General features: G+C 37.9%; 1 protein-coding gene across 1 annotated transcript in view; it reads left to right on the top strand.

Annotated features, from left to right (window-relative positions):
• Positions 1-2,784: 2,784 nt before the first annotated feature.
• The window catches only part of LOC128855409 (neuropeptide SIFamide receptor), a 60,265-nt gene continuing 42,704 nt past the window's right edge, over positions 2,785-20,345 (top strand). Inside the window, exon 1 of the mRNA XM_054090278.1 lies at positions 2,785-3,766. Within this exon, the coding sequence (XP_053946253.1) occupies positions 2,791-3,766 (976 nt within the window). The 5' untranslated portion in view covers positions 2,785-2,790. The remainder of the gene's footprint in view (positions 3,767-20,345) is intronic.

Below are 20,345 nucleotides of genomic sequence, written 5' to 3'. Positions count from 1 at the left end.
ACATAACCACTCTTATATTTAGATATATTTATTATATATATATAATTGGCGCCTAAACTCCTCTACCGTACCCTTTATTTCCTGTCTTTCCCATTTTATCCTCTCAACAAGGCATCAAAAGAGGCGATCTTTGGAGTTTTCGTTCAGGTGGACCTTCGCATGGGCAACCACACAACCTAACCTACAGCCTATTGGTGCAGATGTCCAGTATTTTGTTATATAATGCATTAATTTGACAATCACACACAAGAATTTGATGTGACAGTGACAAATGTTGGCTGCGTAACTTTGAAAGGAGGGGACAGAAGGTGTGCCCATCTCAGAATTCATTGTTTCACAAATTGAACATAGGTATGTGTATATATACATTAGGGCGGGTCGATTTAAAAATCGCTCATTGCTCTGTGAAAATCGTATTCTAGGGATCAAAATAAGAAACTTTGCCGAAGGAACCATACCTCTAAAACGATTTCTGATGTCCTCCAATTTAAAAATAACACCATTTTTGGCCTTTGCATGAAAAAATCAGCTAAATGGCTATGTTTTTTCTTTATTTTTATTTATTTATAATAATATTTATTATTTATTTATAATAATATCTATTTTTTCTCTTAAGAAATTTATTTAGTCAGAACATATGTAAATGAAAAAATTAATTTAAATGAGTTATAGAAAAGAAACTAAAAAGTTCGACCCAAATTGGGGGACATCAGAATTCGTTTTAGAGGTATGGTTCCTTCGGCAAAGTTTCTTATTTTGATCCCTAGAATATGATTTCACAGAGCAATGGGCAATTTTCTTGCCTCCCCACAAATCGACCCGGCCTAATATACATATATAATATATATACTAAATTATATTTTCATAGCTTGTGTTCAAATTCAATTCATATTCGTATTCGTATTTTATTCGCATTCGTATTCTTATTTGTATATAAAAGCAACCAAATACATAAGAACATACCCTATGACCAAAAAGTACCAGGAAGGTGATGTTGAATGTTTCCTTCTATTGCCAAGGCCTAGTGCACCATGAGTACCTTCCATCGGGCGGACAGTCAATAAAGAATATTATTTATCCCTTTTGAAGCGTTTGAGAGATGCTGTACGTCGCAAACCGCCAGAAATGTGGGCAAACAATTCTTGGATTTTGCATGATAATAACGCGTATTCGCACCGAGCCCAAATTGTGCTGATTTATTTGACCAAACACCAAGTAAATACCATCGTGCAAGCACCGTATTTACCTGATATGGCCCCGTGCGACTTCTTTTTGTTTCTCAAGTTGAAGTTATCACTTCGTGGAATGAGATTTTAGTCGATAGAGGAGATCAAAGAGAATGCGACGAAGGAGCTGAAGGCCATCCCTTCATCGGCCTTCATCCCCTTCATGGAGGACTGGGTTGAACGTTGGCACATGTTGTGTTGCTTCAGACGGGTCATATTTTAAAGGAGATAAAATAAATTTGCCTGAAATTTAACTCTGTTTTGTTTTATTAAAAAATTCCCGGTACTTTTTGATCATTGGGTATACATATCTTAGCAAAGCCTAAATTTTTTATAAGCGTGTATTAAAAGGTTTTCAAATTATTTCTTAAAGCATTTTTTCCTAAATCTTCTTACCCATCTTTTAACATTTGCTATGGATTTTTAATTGTGGAATTGTGAATTGGTTCATAATTTGCGCCTGATTAAAAACCTCAATTATTATTTTTATTATTTGTTGCTATTCCCGCTGATTAGGGACGCATAGTGCCTAAACAAAAGATTGCCAATGTTGTCGATTATTCACTTTTGCCTTGATCTGGGACGACGTTAGGGTTTCGTCGACTCCTAAAAACTCGTCAAAAAGGCCGTTGGAACGTCTTTTGCGGCGATGTCCTTGAGGGTGCCAGTCTAACGCCACTCTGCTTATCTCGTTAGCTGGTTTACGGCTGGTGTGTCCAATCCACGTTCTTTTACGTTCCCGTACTTCAATAGCAATGGGTTTTTGTCCGCGAGTGGTTCGTTCCAAATCCAGTTGTCAGGCCACCATACACGCAGGATTTTTCTGAGACAACGTTTAACAAATGATTGTGAGCTTTGTGTGGTAGATGCTGATACAAGTAAAGTTTGACAATAACAGCCATTACATCCATTGAAAGCAACCGTTTGTTGCGGCCTTTGGGCTGGAGGAATCATCAGCGCATATTTCTTCAAAGACGAGGCTCTCACCAATGTAACAGTGAATGGCGAACACTATCGCGCCATGATAAACGACTTTTTGATGCCGGAAATTGAAGCCAGCATTTGAAGCCAAAACATTTGGTTCCAACAAAACGACAATGCACTACTTGCCATACAGTTTCGGTGAGCGAATTATCTCTCGCCTCGGACCAATGGATTGGCCAACAAGTTCGTGTGATATGGACACCTGGACTTTCATTTGTGGCGGTATGTAAAGTCTAAATATGATACTTCGGTTGAGGTTTGGAAGCCCACATTACTAAAGTTATTCACGAGATACCGACCGGAATCCTACAGCGAGTCATTCAAAATTGGTGTTTAGGGATGACCGAATTACGGCGCAGTTGCGGCTAACATTTGAAAGGGATTATCTGTAAAAAATAAATTGCATGAATGGTTCTATAGAAAAATAATAAAGATTGCCCAACCAATTTGAATAATCGTTGTTTTATTAAAATCCGATACCTTTAAATTGATCACCCTTTATATGCTGCATATCTAAAAAGTTTCTTAAATTTCTAAATATTTTTCTTATTTTATTTTCCGCCTACAGGTCAGCCCAGTTATGGTGTCATCGGCCGATCCACAAAATATTCTTCAGAAACTGCAAAAGTACAAACGGCTAAATGGCACAAATTTGTTGAAACCTTTACGCAATCGGACGCCAATTACAGCGTCCAAGCATGACACCCTCAACCACAACAAAGCTTCAATATCTAAGCTTGACACTACACTACAACAACAAAACAGCGAGGTGGATATCACAACCACTACAACAAATATAGCCAACTTGGCTGATCAACAGCAGAATATTACAAATAATTTTTTTGATTTGTTATTGAATCCCGAGTATGTGGAACAATTCACCGAAATGAATAACGATCTCTTGCATGCTTCGAATGAATCGTCGTCGATCGTTGATATTAACATGTCGTTGTCCTCACTGGGCACAAGTAATAATGCTGCTCCTGCTGCCCTTTCGCCCATTTATGCGAAAAATGAAACACTTTTACGTTTAAGCTCGCCGAGCAGTTTAGTGGTCGATACTTTGTTGGGTTCTGTGATGACAACCGCCACTGCAACGGTAACCGGTTCAACAACTGCAATCAAATCGGAAGGGCTGCTTCTTAGCCACATTCAACCGAATTCGTACAGTAGTGGAACTTTAACGAGCTTGTATGCTAATTTATTAGCAGATATTTCACCATCATCGACTATTACAACAGCAGCGGACACGATTTCCCCACCAACCGCAGCGATGATGCCTAACTCCGAGAATACCAGCGTTTATTGGGAGCTTGGCGCGGCTGACTTCGATGTACTCTATCGGCACTCGCTGCTAATGACGATTGTCTATTGCATCGCATACGTCATTGTGTTTCTGGTCGGTTTGGTTGGGAATAGTTTTGTGATTGCCGTCGTATTGAGGGCGCCACGAATGCGTACTGTCACCAATTATTTTATAGTCAATCTTGCTATTGCCGATATATTGGTTATCGTCTTTTGTTTGCCCGCAACTTTGATGAGCAACATTTTTGTGCGTAAGTATTGAACAGAAATATAAAAAAATTACAATTTTCATTTTGCAATTTCCTTGCGATAGTAGTAAATTGGGCATAAAAATATATGTATATATGTATATGCATGTATGTATTAATTCAGAAGAAATGAAGTGTATACTAATCAGAAACGAAAACTTTTGAAATATTCCTAAGCTCAATATAGATAGCTTCTCATGTACAGTGTGCATCATTTAAAAACTTACAGCATTTCTTTTTGCAGGCAACTCAAAGTTTACTTTTCTTTTCATGAAAAATAATAAAAACAGCATAAATAAAAGTTAGAAACTTTAAAAAAAAATTACTAAAACCGAAGAAATTTTATCAAAAGGTCAAGAATTTGGTGGTACCCTCTAGTGGCCTTCTCAAACCAGGCTAGGCCATGGTGAAAATAATTGAGAAGGTGTATCCAATAGCAAATCGTTATTCGGCTCTCAGCGAATTCGACAGAATCAGCTGAGAGGCTAACGTAACTGGGGTCACTAAGTCGTTAATTTACGAAAAAACTAAAATTGTGTTAGTGATATAGAAATAAAATCAACACAATGTCACTTCGTGGGCGTCTGAACAACAACTGATTGGACGAGAGTGTGAATTCGTCTATTTATTCGACACCTCTCTCTCCGCAGAGCTTCTTTCAAGTAATACATTTTGAGAAAGAGAATCCAATTAGCCGCCTCTGTTGTATCTCAATCTTTTCAAACGTCTCATCTCTTTCATAATCTCGGCCACCAAGTCGTATTCCACAGTATTTGTTGCACGAGTGTTTCCGGCGAAGGACGAACGTCTCTTACAGAACGGAAGCGCGACCATATGAAGTATATATGGTGAACATCTTCTATAACGTTTTTGACGTAGTAGTCGTAGTTGGAATTGTATAAATAGGATTTGAAGCAGCCGTGCCCACTCACGAGCTTCTTCTTCTATTCTTTTTGATTGGCGCGATAACCGCTAATACGAATTTTGACCGAGTTTAACAAAGCGAGTCATTCGTTTCTTTCTCCTGTTAACCGGCGTTAGTTGGACACACCCAGTGCGACCAAGCCCGTCTTTCCAACTCCCTCTTCTCCTCTACTACCAGCAGTTGGTACCGCATCGAATACTTTCAGAGACGGAGCCACCCACGAATTGGGCCAGTTAAAGTTTCTTTTTAGATTGAAAAAAGAGAAAAACTAGATTTGTGTGTCTCCAACGACCATTTGCAGAGTTATCCCACTCTGTCTGCCTCTTATCAATGCAGTTTTCTCTCAGCCCCTCATGAACAGACGAGCTTATATGCCTCTGGTGTTTGCCATTTGGGTAGATTCCGTTTCAGATGTATCTAAAGCGTACATGCAAAATATTTCTAGGGCTGCATCGTAGATCACAATTTTAAATGCAGTGCATGTGCGTAATGCGCGCAACCGGCAGGTAGATTACAAAGTACGGCACCCAAAGAGGGTGCGTCGCATAAAATTTGGCTTTTGACGACATAAGCAAAGCTGCCCACACGAGAGGCCCACTTGGACAAATGATCCAAGATTCGTCCATTGTGATGCCGTACCAAAGAAAGATAGCGGGAAAAACACCAAAGAGGGGGAAAGTAAGCTGGGGCTTTGCGGGAGGCCAACCAACGGTGGCTAATTACATTTGTGTTCATCGCTTCAAGCTGCTGATGAAATTCACCAGGTGTGTGGTATTTAATTCTACTATATCCGCAGGTGTAGCGGCGGCTGCCACAGCCGAATGGGTCGGCGCGTGACTACCATTCGGAATTCGGAGAGGTAGGTTCGAATCTCCGTGAAACACTAAAGTGAAGAAAAGGTACTTTCTAACAGCCGTCTCCCCTCGACAGGCAATGGCGAATCTCCTTTTGTCGTTAGGAGTCGGCTTAAAACTGTAGGTCCGTCCATTTGTGAAACAACATCAAGACGCACGCCACAAATAGGAGGAGGAGCTCGGCCAAACACCCAAAATGGGTGTAAGCGCCAAAACGATATATATATACATAGCGTAAGTGCACTAGCCTGCCATCCGAGAGATCCTCGCACTTTTCCAAATTTACCTACTTTTACTTACAAAAAAAAACAAAAAAAATTCCTCAAATTCGATTCTTCAACCCCAAAAACTTATCTTTGCATCCTTACTCCCGCACAATAGTCTGCGCATAATTTGCATTGTGACTGCTAAAACAAGCAAACAAAAAAACAAAGAAAAACACAGAGTTACTCATTGCATCAGTGGCGCCAGCAAGAGGAAGCGGGCAGCCGCGGTAATAGCGCAGACGTTCCACATTAGCGAAGTCATCAACCATCTGTGCGATCCTTCTGACAGAAAAATGTGACACACAGATGGTGCTCCAAGCAGTAAAGAAGGCGTTGTTCTTAAGCAACGGCAGGTGGTCATTCCCACTACCCTGTCAGAAATCAAAACGGTTTAACGAAACATACGCAAGACTGAGTTTTGTCGTGGCCCTATGCTCCCGAGAGCAGTGAACAAGGAAAAAAAATATACACAGGTGTAGCAAAAAAATGAGACCCCAGATGTCTGAACCATAGCCTGACGAGAGCAGTGCAGCTAAGAAGAAGGTGTTGAATTGATCCAGTTCATCCATCAGACAGCTTCTACAGAAAGAACTTGAAACAATCCCAAATCTCGCCGCATGGATATCTAACGGACATTGCCCTGCAAGGACACCCACCAAATTCGGGAGCTGCGGCTTTGTTAGTCTTAGAAATTCCCTTGAACGTCCCGATCTACTCGTTGGCAGAAGAATATTGCTCGTTGGCGTTCTAAACCAGTGCCCGCTGAGTTGACGCGAGGCCGATCTTACAGAAGTATACCACAGGTTCTCAAGCGAACTCCAATCCTCTTATTTGGCGGTAAGACATAAGCGAAGAGCTGACGGCGATTTTGTTTTGGTTCTCGTACATTCGCTATGAGCCTGGACAGCGCAGTTACTGTGGTGGATGCTTTTTTTTTACATATCCAAGGTGCGCTTTGAATGACAGCCTTTTATCTATCATTATTGCTAGGTATTCGATTGCGGAAGCGTTTGAGATATTGAAGTCTACAATTCCATGAGGCTTTTTTCGACTAGGTATAAGAACGGTTTTGATTTTTCGTTGCGTCAAGTCTAAAGTACTTCTAGTTAGCCAAGACTCCACGCTCAGGATGGCACGAATCGTGTTATTGCGGATATCGCCTAAGTTTCTAGCCGTCACTATAACCGCAATCGGCAAAGCCAATTACTTTCCTTCTCTCTGGAATCCTAACACAAAGAACACCGCCGTTCAATATATTCCACAACAATGGGCCGAGTACCGAGCGCTTCGCCAGGCTGTCACATCTAAATTATCAAGAGTTGCTACTTCAAATGTGCGCCATCTTATACTAAAATTGTGTGTGCCATTTTAATATTTCATTTTTCATTTGATCGCACAAAATTTTCATTTTAATCTTCCAATTCAAGCTTTGTTTACAAATCGTTTGGATGTTACACTCCAGTGTTTTTTCCCCCCAATCCGAGCCGAATACCGTGCAGTGCTAAAATTCTTTGGAAGGTTTACCAACAGCCATTCATACAAAAATGATAAAAGTCTTGAATGAGTCTGCTACTTCATTTTCAACTACTTATGTATTGATGGGTTTTAAAGCCTAAATGTGTTGGTACAAGCGTTGAAGATGAACTACTTAGATAAACAGTGAACGCCCAAAAAGTGCTAACAACACCAGAAATTATTTTGAGCAAGTGTATGTAATGTTTGTATGTGGATATATGATATTGTTTTGAAAAAAAAATCTCATTTGAAGGAGAACTCCATATTTTACTTGAGGCACGGCAGTTGGGAAATTTGTTTAGAAAGTTAGCGCCATATGCGTTAACAATGCAACAATAAGCTGTAGAATAGTATTTTGCAGAGCTTCCGGAAAATCATTATAAAGATAGTGTAAAGTTATTACAATATCCAAGTTAAGGTAGATTACATGAAAAAATAACTAATTTCGTTTAAAAATTCATATTCTTCCATTTATGATTGCAATACTTTTCTACTCACCTGTATAAAGTGGCATACTATGAAAATTCCACAAAATCAAAAAGTCTGAGGCGATGATTCACTCTGCCCTTATTAGAGCGGAGAACGTAAATGCGTATGAATTAGAGTATAAAACATATTTTTAATAAAGTAACAAAAAGTGAACATTGCTGTGACGCTTACTATATGTGTGCATGTGTTTGTATGCCCGAAAAATATAGACACGCACCTAAGACTTTTAAACCTTCCACTCCACTTCAAAATAAAAAAAGCTTTTTTTTACCATCAGAAAATTGAAGAGACAAATATGTAAGAGGGGAAACAAATCTATTTTTTTTCTTATATTCTAATCTTAATACAGTCGACTCTCCTTAATTCAAACCTGTGATATTTCGAACCTCTCATTAATTCAAAGTTATCACGAGCCCCCAACAAAATCTCTTTATATTTCTAATTATGTCCATGCATTTTTATGCATTCGGTAACTCCAACGAAAAAATCATTGCAACGACGCGGTAATTCGAACTCATGTGGTCAAACACTCGACAATTCTAATTTGCAAAGTTTCTTTGTGTGTTAGTAAGAACTTTGAATTTGAGACTCCCCTGAAAATTCCTTTACTGTGCGTGGGTTGTGCGTTACGCATAAAATATAGGCACATTTTGACGCACGCTTCCGCACGAATCGCTTCGTTGGCATGCAGAATAAAAAATTGTATTAAATATGAGTCCTAAAAAGTATAAATGTTTGAAGATTGCTGAAAAGAAAAAATCAATTGAAAAAGTAGAAGGAGGTGAGAAGAAAAGCGATGGTGCAAAAGAATTTAAGATACCTCTCAGTACTCTGTCAACCATAATAAAGACCAAGGAAAAAGTTACTGCTGCTCAAACTGCTGGATCACGGAAAGGAACAACTAAAGGTGAATTTCCTCGTCTGGAAGCAAGCCTGGTCATTTGGCTTAGATAGTGTAGAGGACAAAAAGTATCTATTAGCGGAACTTTGTAGGAAAAAGCAAAAGAGTTTGCGTCTACTCTAAACATACAAAACTATGCGGCAAGTGAAGGGTGGCTTACAAATTTCAAAAAGAGAAATGGAGTCGTGTTAAAAAAAGTTTGCGGAGAAAGTGGAAATGTTAATGAAGCTGTTTGCTCAGATTGGCATGGTAAATTGAAGAAACTGATTGAAAACTATGATGCCCGAGACATTTTCAATACTGATGAAACTGGCCTATTTTTCAAATGCTTACCGGACAAGACCCTTACTTTTAAAGATCAAAAGTGTCATGGGGGAAAATATAGCAAAGAGAGTTTGACAGTTCTACTTGCAGTAAATATGAACGGAGCGAAAAAATCGGGTTTCATAAAAGAAGATCAGGACAATTCGCAAATAATTATGGAGGATGAAGAACTATCAGTGGTGCCAATAGTTGACATCAGCGGTGTGAGTTTTCCTGACTATGTTCAAGTGGATGAAGATGTTGCTGTCTCAGGATCACTAACCGATGGCGAAATTTTATCAGCCACAGATACGAATGAAAAGAGCTACGAAGAAGATGAAGGCGATACATCCGAACCTTTGGCAGAGGTGGCAGTTAAGGTAGCAAGAACCTCATTCGATAACTTACAAAGCTTCTGTCTACAAAACGAAACTAATGAAACAGTATATCAGGCACTTTTTCTCTTTAAAAAGTTATTGAGAAGTATAAATGAGTTCTTTTCAAAGATTAATTAATTCACGTTATGAATATGTAAAACATTAGCAGTTAAATAAAAACACTTGATAGTTCGAAGTTTTATTTATTTTCTCTCAAAAATTTCGAATCATTTAATATTTTAAACACTCAATAATTCGTAATATTTTACGCGTCCCTCGAATTTCGAATTAACGAGTGTCGACTGTAACGAAATATTGCCAAAGAAAAATCACTAATACGCCAAGTCGACTTCTTATGGAATTTCGTTCTTTCCCGCATAAAAAATTGAAATTTTGTAACTTTCAGAACAGAATGAAGAAGTTTATGACTATGTTAAAATCATATACAGTCACTCACACCTTATTTGCTACAGATAAGATTCTATATTCCATAATATTTTGCAAAAATGGAAAAATAGAGTATTTTTTTATTTCGTTTCTACGCATAGAATACACAAAAAGTGTCCACTCATTTCATTGCAATGCAAAAAAACATACAGAAGCTTCACGCCGCAGCTTAAAGTTGCAGTTAAAAGTACCGCTATTCCCGGCGCAAGTTTCAACTCACGAAAAGGTGTGCGAGAGTTTCTAGAGTGTGTTGGACATAATGCAATATTAAATTTTATGAACGCTTTTTTTTTATTTCGATAGAAAAGCGGGAGTTAGTTTTGGAGCATTTCAAGCAATGTCTTATCGTAAAATAGCTGAAATTGTGCATTTAACTTCGTCAACAGTTCAGCACATTATTGAACGCTTTATGCATGGAAATGATGACTTAAAACTTTCACTGAGTGGGAATGTCACTGGCCAAGTGAGGAAAAATCCAGCAACAAGCACTGAGAGAACCAAATTTGAATGGTAAAATAGCCCGTAATAAACCGTTTTGCAAGTGCAAGGAATACAAGGTGAAGTCAAAAATAAACAAGACTGGGCTAAAATAGAAACGACAGGAACTTTGTTCTGATAACTTTGAGTTTATTTATTAAAAATAGTCCCCTTTGGCCTCGATACACTATTTTGCGCGATCTACAAGCTTTTCGAAAGAGTGTTTCAGGAGATTGACCGGAATCCGGAATGTCCATCAGGATGTCGGTACGAGCCTTTTGGATGGCATCTACGGATGCAAAACGTTTTCCTTTCATTACCAAATGCAATTTTCCGAAAGGGTAGAAGTCATAGTCAGGGCGAATTCGACAAATACGATGCAAAAACGCTTCAAAACCCCAAGTTAGAAAACTTCATTGACGGTTTGGCCCATTGGAAAGAACTCCTTGTGGACCATTCTCTTGGAATAGTAAAAAGAAATGAGCATCGACTTGATTTTTTGGATGGTGGCTCATCTGGGACCCTCCATTCGGGACTTTGTACTCTGGCACAACTCATGAACTCTGGCACGAGATAGACAATCATCGCCATAAACGTTTTTCATCAATTCAAATGTTTCAGTAAACCTTTTACCGATTTTAAAATAAAATTTAATCTCTTTGTTCGAAACTCATTTCTGTACCGATAACACAAACATACTGACACTTTAGACGCTTCCACTGAACTAAAAGCCACCAAGCATTCACTGGAAGTCAGCTAGGGATGTAACTTTCAACGCCCTAACTCATTAAAAAGATGGCGCCATCAAAAACTATCGCATGCCGATCTTGCCGATCTGGTTTCGCGTTTTTCGATCAGGAGACAGCCATGTTGCTTACTGCATCTTCTTATGCTGCAATCTGGCGCGGGCCCCGGCGAAGTCGATCAGCCTTTGTCCGTTACCCGATGTTTGTTGTGTAGGCTGAATTTTCTGACTGTGGGACCAAAAATTCCCGCCTTGCCCACCCTGGCGTTGAGCGAGGTGCTGAAAAATCTCGCTTTGATGCGGATTATTGCGAGACGCTCGTCCATCGGAATGAACGACAGTACTTGGCGACAAAGTCTCTCTCCCACAACCAATCCAAAACCGAATTTACATGGCAGCTGTAGTGGACGTCGCAAGGTCCTATGTTTTTCTTGCCATGCCTCGTCCATTGCATCCATCCATCTTGAATGGCAGTGATGTCAGCCTTTACTCTAACGGCATCAACCAGCCGGACAGAGGCCAGGTGCATGCCCTCAAATCATAGTCCACAGTTTATTTGCAACGGTCATCATCAGTATAGGAAGTTCCCATCCGAGGCTTTGTTCGTTTTTTCAGTGGGGAGGGGTTTTTACCCAGGGTGTTTGGAAGCTACCCAAAAAATACTTGGCCTAAGCTCGGAAGATGTGAGCTGCTTGTGAAGATTCGTCCAGCCCATTTCCATGTGAATGGCACTCAGTGACTTTCCCCACTTGCGGGGACTTCTACATACGGAACCATCCTCCTGTTAATTCAGCTGCGCTCCTCAAAAATATGTATGTATATGATTTTACAGCGACAACTAATTCCAGTTTCATGGCTTATGAGTGAATATTCAAGAAAATATTTTTAGCGTTATCATCATTTTTAGCATCATTCTAACATATTTATTAAAGCACACATGTGTGCATGCGTGTTTATACAGTGAAGGACTTAAGTCTACACACAGCAGCATATTTTTTATTTCCCGGCCGCCGTAGCCGAATAGACTTGTGCGTGACTACCATTCGGAATTCAGAGAGAACGTCAGTGAATCTTCAAAATAAAGAAAAATGTTTTTTTCTAATAGCGGTCGCCCCTCGGCTGGCAATAGCAAACCTCCGGGTGTATTTCTGCCACGGAGAAGCTCTTCATAAAAAACTATCCTTTCAAAACAATGATGAAGTTCAAATCCCCATACAAAATCAGCACCTAATCAGCTAGTAAGTTATAGTATTTTGAACATTGAGGGGTTCATATCAAATGCTGATTCAACAATTTCAAAAACTGCAAAGCTGTTAAATCATTGGCCCATTTATTTGAGGGGATACGATATGAAGTGAATGGAATAGAACGAAAACTCGTATGGAAATAAAAAGCGAACAACCGCCCCAAGAAGCTGTCCAGAGGTGATGTAAGCTACATTTTAAGGAAAATTTACCAAAATCCGAGAATATCGTCGAGACATCCGGAAAAAGGGTTCATCCAAGAACTATTAAGAGATATCTGAATAGCGGATATTTCAGCAGGACACTACGTAAAATGCCTCTGATTTCAGAAAAAAGCCTTCGACTTGAGTTTGCACGGGAACATACCATATTAGCATGGGAATGGATTTGTGGTCTAAGGTTTTGTTTATGGACGAATCGAAATTCAATTAATTTGGAAGTAATGGCAGGCCTAAAATATGGAGGAGAAGAAATGCGGATATGGAAAATTTGATATCTGCTGTCCAGCACGACGTAATGCTAGTGTAATGGTTTGTGGAGCTGTAGCTGCAGCCGGCGTTGGAAAGATGACCTTTATTGAAGGTACTATGGACCGACACAAATATAAAAAACAATGTTGAAATGTTGAAATAAAAAATGATGTTGAAACAACATTTGAAGCCATCAGTAGAATATTTAGGTCTCGGGCAAGGTTGAATTTTCCCTAAGCATATGGCACTAACTGTCCAAGAATGGCTGTTATATAATACAGTCTAATCTTGGTAATTCGGACACTTGATAATTCGGACAGCGCGGTAATCCGGACACCAAAACGTTTTCTATTGAAGTCTCTGTAATCCGGACACCACGTATTCATGTACCTCTAAAATTCGGGCACTTCTTTATTTTCCAGTGAATATGCTGAAATAAAAAGGAATTCCGTTATTTTTTATTTTATTTTATAAAGGGGACTCCCCTGCTAACTACTTTGCGTGAATAGTGCGTTTAAGTGCTCGTCAGCCTCCTAGTTCATATTCATAAGCATATTTGCGTAACGTGTAGTTCAGTAGCTAATTTCAAACATTAACTCCGTAATTTCTTTAACTGTGGCACCAGCAACTAAGAAAAAACATACGTTTTTAACGATAGACCAGAAAAAAGAAGTTCTTAAGAAACTAAGTGAAGGACAGTTAATTCGATAGCTAGCTGCGCAATAAAATGTAGGTAAATCTACAATTTCGGACATAAAATCAAGTGGATTAAAGATTGATAGGTAAAAAACGAAAACATTTTGTAAGAAGAGTTTACACTCCTTTGATTATATTTTGCAGTTACAAAGCTAGAACAGAATGTGGCCTTGGAAAGCATAAAACTATGCGACCTGCGGAGTTTGAAAAGATGGAAGACCACTTGTATAAATGGTTTGTAAACGCAAGACGAAACAATGCACCGATTTCCTCGGAAATCATCAAAGAAAAGGCCAAACAATTCTGTTCCCAAATTTACGGACAAAGTGTGGAATTTGTGGCTAGTAATGGTTGGTTTAGTAATTTTCGCTCCCGATATGGAATTAAATTCTTAAAAATATCTGGCGAAAAACTTTCCAATGATTCTACTGCTGTGCAACCCTTTATTGAAAAATTGCGAAAGAAAATTGCAGAAATGGGCATTACGTATGATCAGGTTTATAATGCAGATGAGACTGCTTTGTTTTGGAGAAAACTTCCAGAAAAAACCCTTGCATTGCATAATGAAAAATCCGCATCGGGCGCGAAATTGGAAAAGAAAGAGTAACACGTCTAGTTTGTTGTAATGCAACCGGAGAACATAAACTTCCATTGTTCATGATAGGGAAAGCCAAAAACCCCAGAGCGTTTAAAAATGTAAACCTTCCGCTTGGGTACTCCCATACCAAAAATGCTTGGATGACAGAGCAAATCTTTAAAAATTGGTTTGAAAACTCATTCGTTAAAGAAGTAAAGCGTTACTTAAAGGAAAAGAATTTACCAGCCAAAGCCATTTTACTGCTAGACAATGCAACTTGCCATCCCCAATCACTGTCGGATGTCGATAAGGACATATATGTTATGTTTTTGCCACCAAACTGCACGGCTCTTATACAGCCAATGGACCAAAATGCTATCCGAATTTTAAAGACAAACTATCGAAAGAGTTTTTTGTCTCTACTTTTGTCCAGCCCAACGAGCAATCTCCCGGAATCTTTAAAAAACTTTACATTAAAAGATGTGGCTTTTTCATCGTCTAATGCTTGGAAAAATGTGGATGAACGCGTGCTCAGAAAATGTTTTAACAAAATTCTTTATGACGAAGAATGGGACTCAGATGATGATTTGCCTCTTGCGATGCTACGGCCCAGCAGCTCAACTAAAATAATTGATCTTCTTGTTGAAATATCCCCTGATGTATATAATGATAACGAGATTACTGAGTGGTTGAATGACGACACTGATTTCGATATCAACGAGATTGAGGAAGAAGATAACGAGAACAGCAGTCTTGACGAAAATGAAAGTCAAGATCCTAAAATTTCGCACTCTCAAGCTATTGTCGCTTTTGATAATTGTATTAAATATGCAGAGGAACAGGAATTTTCATCCGGAAACATTTTAAAACTTGTGAGTCTCAAAGATATTGCCTTCAGAAAGAGAAATGAAACAAAATTGCGGCAAACGATTATATTGATTTATTTTACGGCCGAATAAAAACTAATATATGTACATATAACTCATTGAATATTAATCAATTTAAGATTAAATAAAAGTTTATTTCATTTAATTACTGATCTACTGATTTCTATTAAATTTTTTACCCACTCGATAATCCGGAAAATTCGATATTTCGGACAACCTCTGGTATTTAATTGTCCGAATTATCGAGATTATACTGTATTACGCACCCAGATAACTAAATACACCGCCGCAGAGTCCGTATTCAAATCCAATAGAACATTTTTGGAAGCTTTTAGAGAAAAAAATTCGATAAAGTATAGTAACTGACGCAAAATCGTTAAATAAAGATAAATGATGCGGGAAGAACTTACCCAACTAGTTGGATCAATGCCACGACGCCTTCAAGCGGCAATTGGATAACGGTGGTGGACCTACTAAAGAACTAAAAGTGTTCAAAAAAGCTGGTGTTAAAATGAATTAATTTGTTTTTTTTTGTTTTTTTAAGTTATCTTATTACACATTTTTGATTGTGAGGTAGTACAGTCCATACTTAGTGTCAAGTCGAATGCAGCCGGTCTGTATGGTATTCATCCAAAATTTTTAAAATGCCTCTTACCAAAGATCTTAAAATATCTTACCTATGCTCTGAATACCATCGTAACCACATCAATATTTCCCAACTCTTGGAAGAGAGCGAAAATCATACCAATTAAGTTACCGAATGGAGACTACCGCCCGATTGCAATATTCCCGTTCTTATCTAAAGTTCTTGAGAGAGCTGCATCACAGCACTCCAAAAAGTGTCTGATGACATAAGGCTCAACATTGACAAAAATCATGTGACTTTTCTAACTCTACTTGACCATTCCAAGGCATTTGACTCCGTAGATTATAAATTTTTAATCTTGAAGCTTAAGAACTTATTTGGGTTTTCAACGTCGCGCAGTGCGGCCGATTCCCAAAAAGCTGGCCAAAAGTCGAAAAAAAAAGTTTCTAGATAGAGTTTTTTTGTCTTTGGGTTGGCTACAGTAATGCCTTGAGTAGTGAAAACCGTTCATAGCAACGTCCTGTACCCTAAGTATCCTCTGTATTTTCAGTCGCAACGTGGCCTTCGTTTGAGCATCGTATTACTGTCGATGAATAGTGAAAGTTGTACACATTTGAAAGATTTTGTAATGGAGTAAATTGAACAAAACCAAATGGAATCATCTTCGGAAGGTTAGTAAAATACGAGAAATCTTTAGTACATATCAATACCTCGACACAAAATTTTTAGCTGCAGCAATACGTAGATAAATTTTTTACAATTTTTTTTATAAAATTTGAGTTTTCAAACTGTATAGTAATACAACGCCGTCATATGCTGCTTTGAAACCTATTAAAGGTTACTCAAAAAAGTAATGGTTACTGAATAAAATAAGATTCAGCTGCTATCACTTGCTACCTTGCGACCCCGAAAACATATAAATTTACATGCATCTTGATTATTTTCTTGAATATACGCTATTTCACGTGAGGGGGTGGCCAATAGGGGTGGAAGGGGGTGGATTTTCAAAATTTTAAGCTTAAATTCGTAATCAGCGACCCCGACAACCCCCGAGTAAGAAATTTTGAATCAATTACTTAATTTTTAGAGTTTTGGCCAACTTTTCGGGAATCGGCCGCACTGGAAACATATCTTAGAGAATGATTACAAGCAGTATGTGGTGAAAATACCATATCCAACTTTCTACCTGTTTTTGTTCAGTGCGATTAAATATAGTGATGTCCATGTTAATGCCGATGACGTTCAATTATATGTTAGTTGTCCCATTAGCTGTATTGATATTTGCATCAGTAATTTTAATTGTGACTTGAGCCTCACAAGCAAGTGGGCTTTTGACAACGGATTAATTCTCAATCCTGATAAGTCCCAATGTATCGTTATATACAAAAATATATCAAGCTCGATGGCTATACAGAAGTCAACCTGAATGACGCTGTGAATAAATATGTGGACATTGTTAAAAATTTAGGGGTTACATTTAATAGAACTTTGACATGGAGGAACCACATCTTTATTGCCATAGGCAAAGTTTATGGCATGCTCCGAAATTTATGGACAATTCAACATTTTACACCAGTAAACATTCGACTGCTACAAGGTAAAACTTTTTTTTACCAACGCTCCTGTATGGTTGTCAGATATACACTCCTTGTGATATTGTGTGCCGTAGTAAGCTTAATGTTTTGTATAACAACATTGCAAGATACGTTTACTGTAAAAAACGTTGTGACCATATTCTTGTTTTTGCGAAAAAAATTGCTTCAGTATCTTTTTACGACTTGCTTAGGTTTAAATGTTTAGTTTTACTCCAGAGGATCATAAACACTCAGGAACCCAGATACCTCAAAGATCGACTTATGTTTTCAAAGTCCTGTCGTTCGTTAAACTTAGTCCCGATGAAATACAGTTGTTTGATGGCTGAACGTCAATACTTTGTGTTCTCTGTCCGTCTTTGGAATACCTTACCTTACCGCTCTTGCTTCAAACATAAATTGCCTCGCTACCTTGCTTACCTAAAGTTGCTGAATGTACCCAAATGGTTCCGCATTATTTAAATATTTTCTAATTAATCCATGCTCCTGCTACTACATACTGATTTTGCCTTCCTTTCCTTTTTTAATACATTCTCCAACTTCAACTTCTTTACCACTAGCTGTAATTTTAATTTTAATTTTGATTTTACTGTTAATCCTTTTATGTAAACTATTTTTAAGGTCAATCATTGTAAAAATAACCTATGGTTGTATGTTTGACTTTAGTAATAAAATTAAACAAAAATAAATAAATAATTAATCTGTACGTGGACTTTTGTTGTACCGCTGTTTTGTTTTTTGTTAAAAAGCACGTGAAATAATTTAATTTCCGTAAATTTATGAATAAATATGAAATCCGAAAAACTACATCAACAGTTTTTCAATTATTGTATAACTTTTGGGAAATAAGAAAATATGCTGCTGTAAGTAGACTTAAGTCCTCTACTGTACGAGCATACGAGTACTCATAAATACATATCTACATACACACATACGTAAAAATTAAATTTGTACACATTCTTTGGAAGTATGCCTTTACTTATTTTTCAATTTCACGTATCATTACACATTTTTGAAAACTTCAAAGAGCCATAACTCATTTCGCTATTTTCGTGCGGTTATAAGTACATATGTATATGTGTGTATATATTTCTATATTTCGGTGCGCTATTTGAGGACAAAAGTTGAAATCATTGTTTGTATTTGTATATACATATATACATATGTATATGTGCGTAGATAGATAGATATACAGTTCACTCATGGAAGGATTTTGCATAGTCGCTTGGTTGTACAAATTTCCATTTTTTTATGTATTAAATGGACGAATTTCCTTTTTTAAATGCGTACTCTAATAGTTGCGGATTTTCTAAAGAAAATGGGTAGTCAGCAAACACAAATATTGTACCGCTAAGTAATCATGACAAAAAAACGTGTGTGGCAATGAGATTCTGTGCCCACGGAAGTATTTGTTCATTGTTGTTGAATTCGTTATTCGATCAAATTGGGTTTGTTTAACCCTCCGTTAGATACCTTTCTGGATAATGTGGCAAATATGCCATATTTATAATTCATTTTTAAGTATCGCAAGTATATATTTTTAATTTCTTACTTCCTTCAATGGCTTTGACATGCATTGGCGCTACTTACAGAATCAAAAAAAGTCGCTGAAAATATTTAGGTTTGTGAAAAAAAGAATTTTTTTGCTGTGTTCTTTATTTTAACTCATTTTGAAGAAGGTTGAAGAAAAACGTTGATTATAATGAAATTTTAATTTTAATACAACAGAAAAGAGTTTTTCGACGAAGCTTTCCAAGTCCTTGTAGACAAAGTCGACAATCTCTCTTCGCTGTGAGTGTATAGCTCAGGTTGGTTGGTTGACTACAATATTCCCAGGGATAGTAATTAGATTGTTGCAAAATGTTTAGTTAATTGAGAAATAAATACTAGATTATTCATACTATTTTCGATGTTTGCAAGGACAAAAGTATTCGATAAAGTCGTCAAAATATTTCGTCTTGCATCACTTTTTCTGCGCCTATCAACTTCCTTGCAAATGCAAAACGCGTTAGACGGAGGCTTGCCATTGCCTGCCGAGACCCGCGGCCGCTCTTAGAAAAAAATGTATCTTCATTTTTGTACCAAAATCGGCAGGTGCCCAATGAAAGGATTAAGGTTGCCCTGAGAACCTGCAGTCTACTCCTGCAAAGATGGGCCTCGCGTCAACTCAGAGAGCTGCGCTAGTACTCAAATGCGCAAAATCACGGGAATCGCGCTCGAGGGAAATTTTAAGGCTAACAAAGCGGCAGAAATATCTACCGGGCAACGTCCGTTAAGTGTTCATCCGATAAGACTTGGGATTGCTTCAAGTCCTTTCTGTAGACGCTGTCTTGAGGATAAGGTGGAATCAACTCAACACCTTCTTCTTAGCTGCTCTGCTCTTGTCGAGCAAAGATTTATACACCTACGCTCTCACTTTTTTGCTAAACCTGCGAATATTGCGGGTGTAAAAATCACTCACTAATTAGCCACCGTCGGTCGTCATCCTCTCATCCAAATCCCCTTCTGCCTTTTTCCATCTGTTTGGTTCTTTTCCCCTGTATGGTGTTTTCCCCTATGATATCACAATGCAGAAATTTTGATTCTTTGTCCCAGTGAGGCCTCTCGCGTGGTCAACCTTTTATCCTGTACTATACTACTTATCCTATAAGTAAGTTAAAAAAAATACAAACATTTAGAGAATGACCGAACATCGGTTTTAAGGCGGAACCGAACATTTTAAAGGATCCAAGTAGTAAACAATCAAGATTTTTAAAAAATCCAGTATTTTTATTAACAAAAATGCAATAAAGTAGCATAAGATGCATCTCAACTCATAACATCCTAGATTTATGTTTGTAAAAATCGCAAAAAAAAAAAATATTTAGTTCATATAATTCAGAAATTAAATATTGTAATGTAGAAATCACAGCTTTTGGTAATTTTCAGCTTGTCGGCGGCGCCGTTTATCAGTAAAGAACTGACTTACAGCACCGAATATTTTGACACTAGCGACACTCGATGGAGGAGCAGATGATATTTCAAAGCAATTCAAAAAAAAAAGAAAGTACAAAATTGGATTTGATACCAATATTCGAAAAATTTTACGGAAACTAAAGTTGATAAGCTGGCCGAAGCCGAACGAAAACCGAACTCAACTTTTGTGGTCCAAGTGGAAACCGCAGTTCGGTCGTTCTCCATAAAATGTAAAGATTTACTTAATCGTATTCTCATACAAAATACTTCTGTTAG

This window comes from Anastrepha ludens, chromosome 2, assembly GCF_028408465.1.
Source record: "Anastrepha ludens isolate Willacy chromosome 2, idAnaLude1.1, whole genome shotgun sequence".
Lineage (NCBI taxonomy): Eukaryota > Metazoa > Arthropoda > Insecta > Diptera > Tephritidae > Anastrepha > Anastrepha ludens.
Note: the sequence above shows the minus strand (reverse complement) of the source record. Positions and strands in the feature narration are given on the sequence as shown.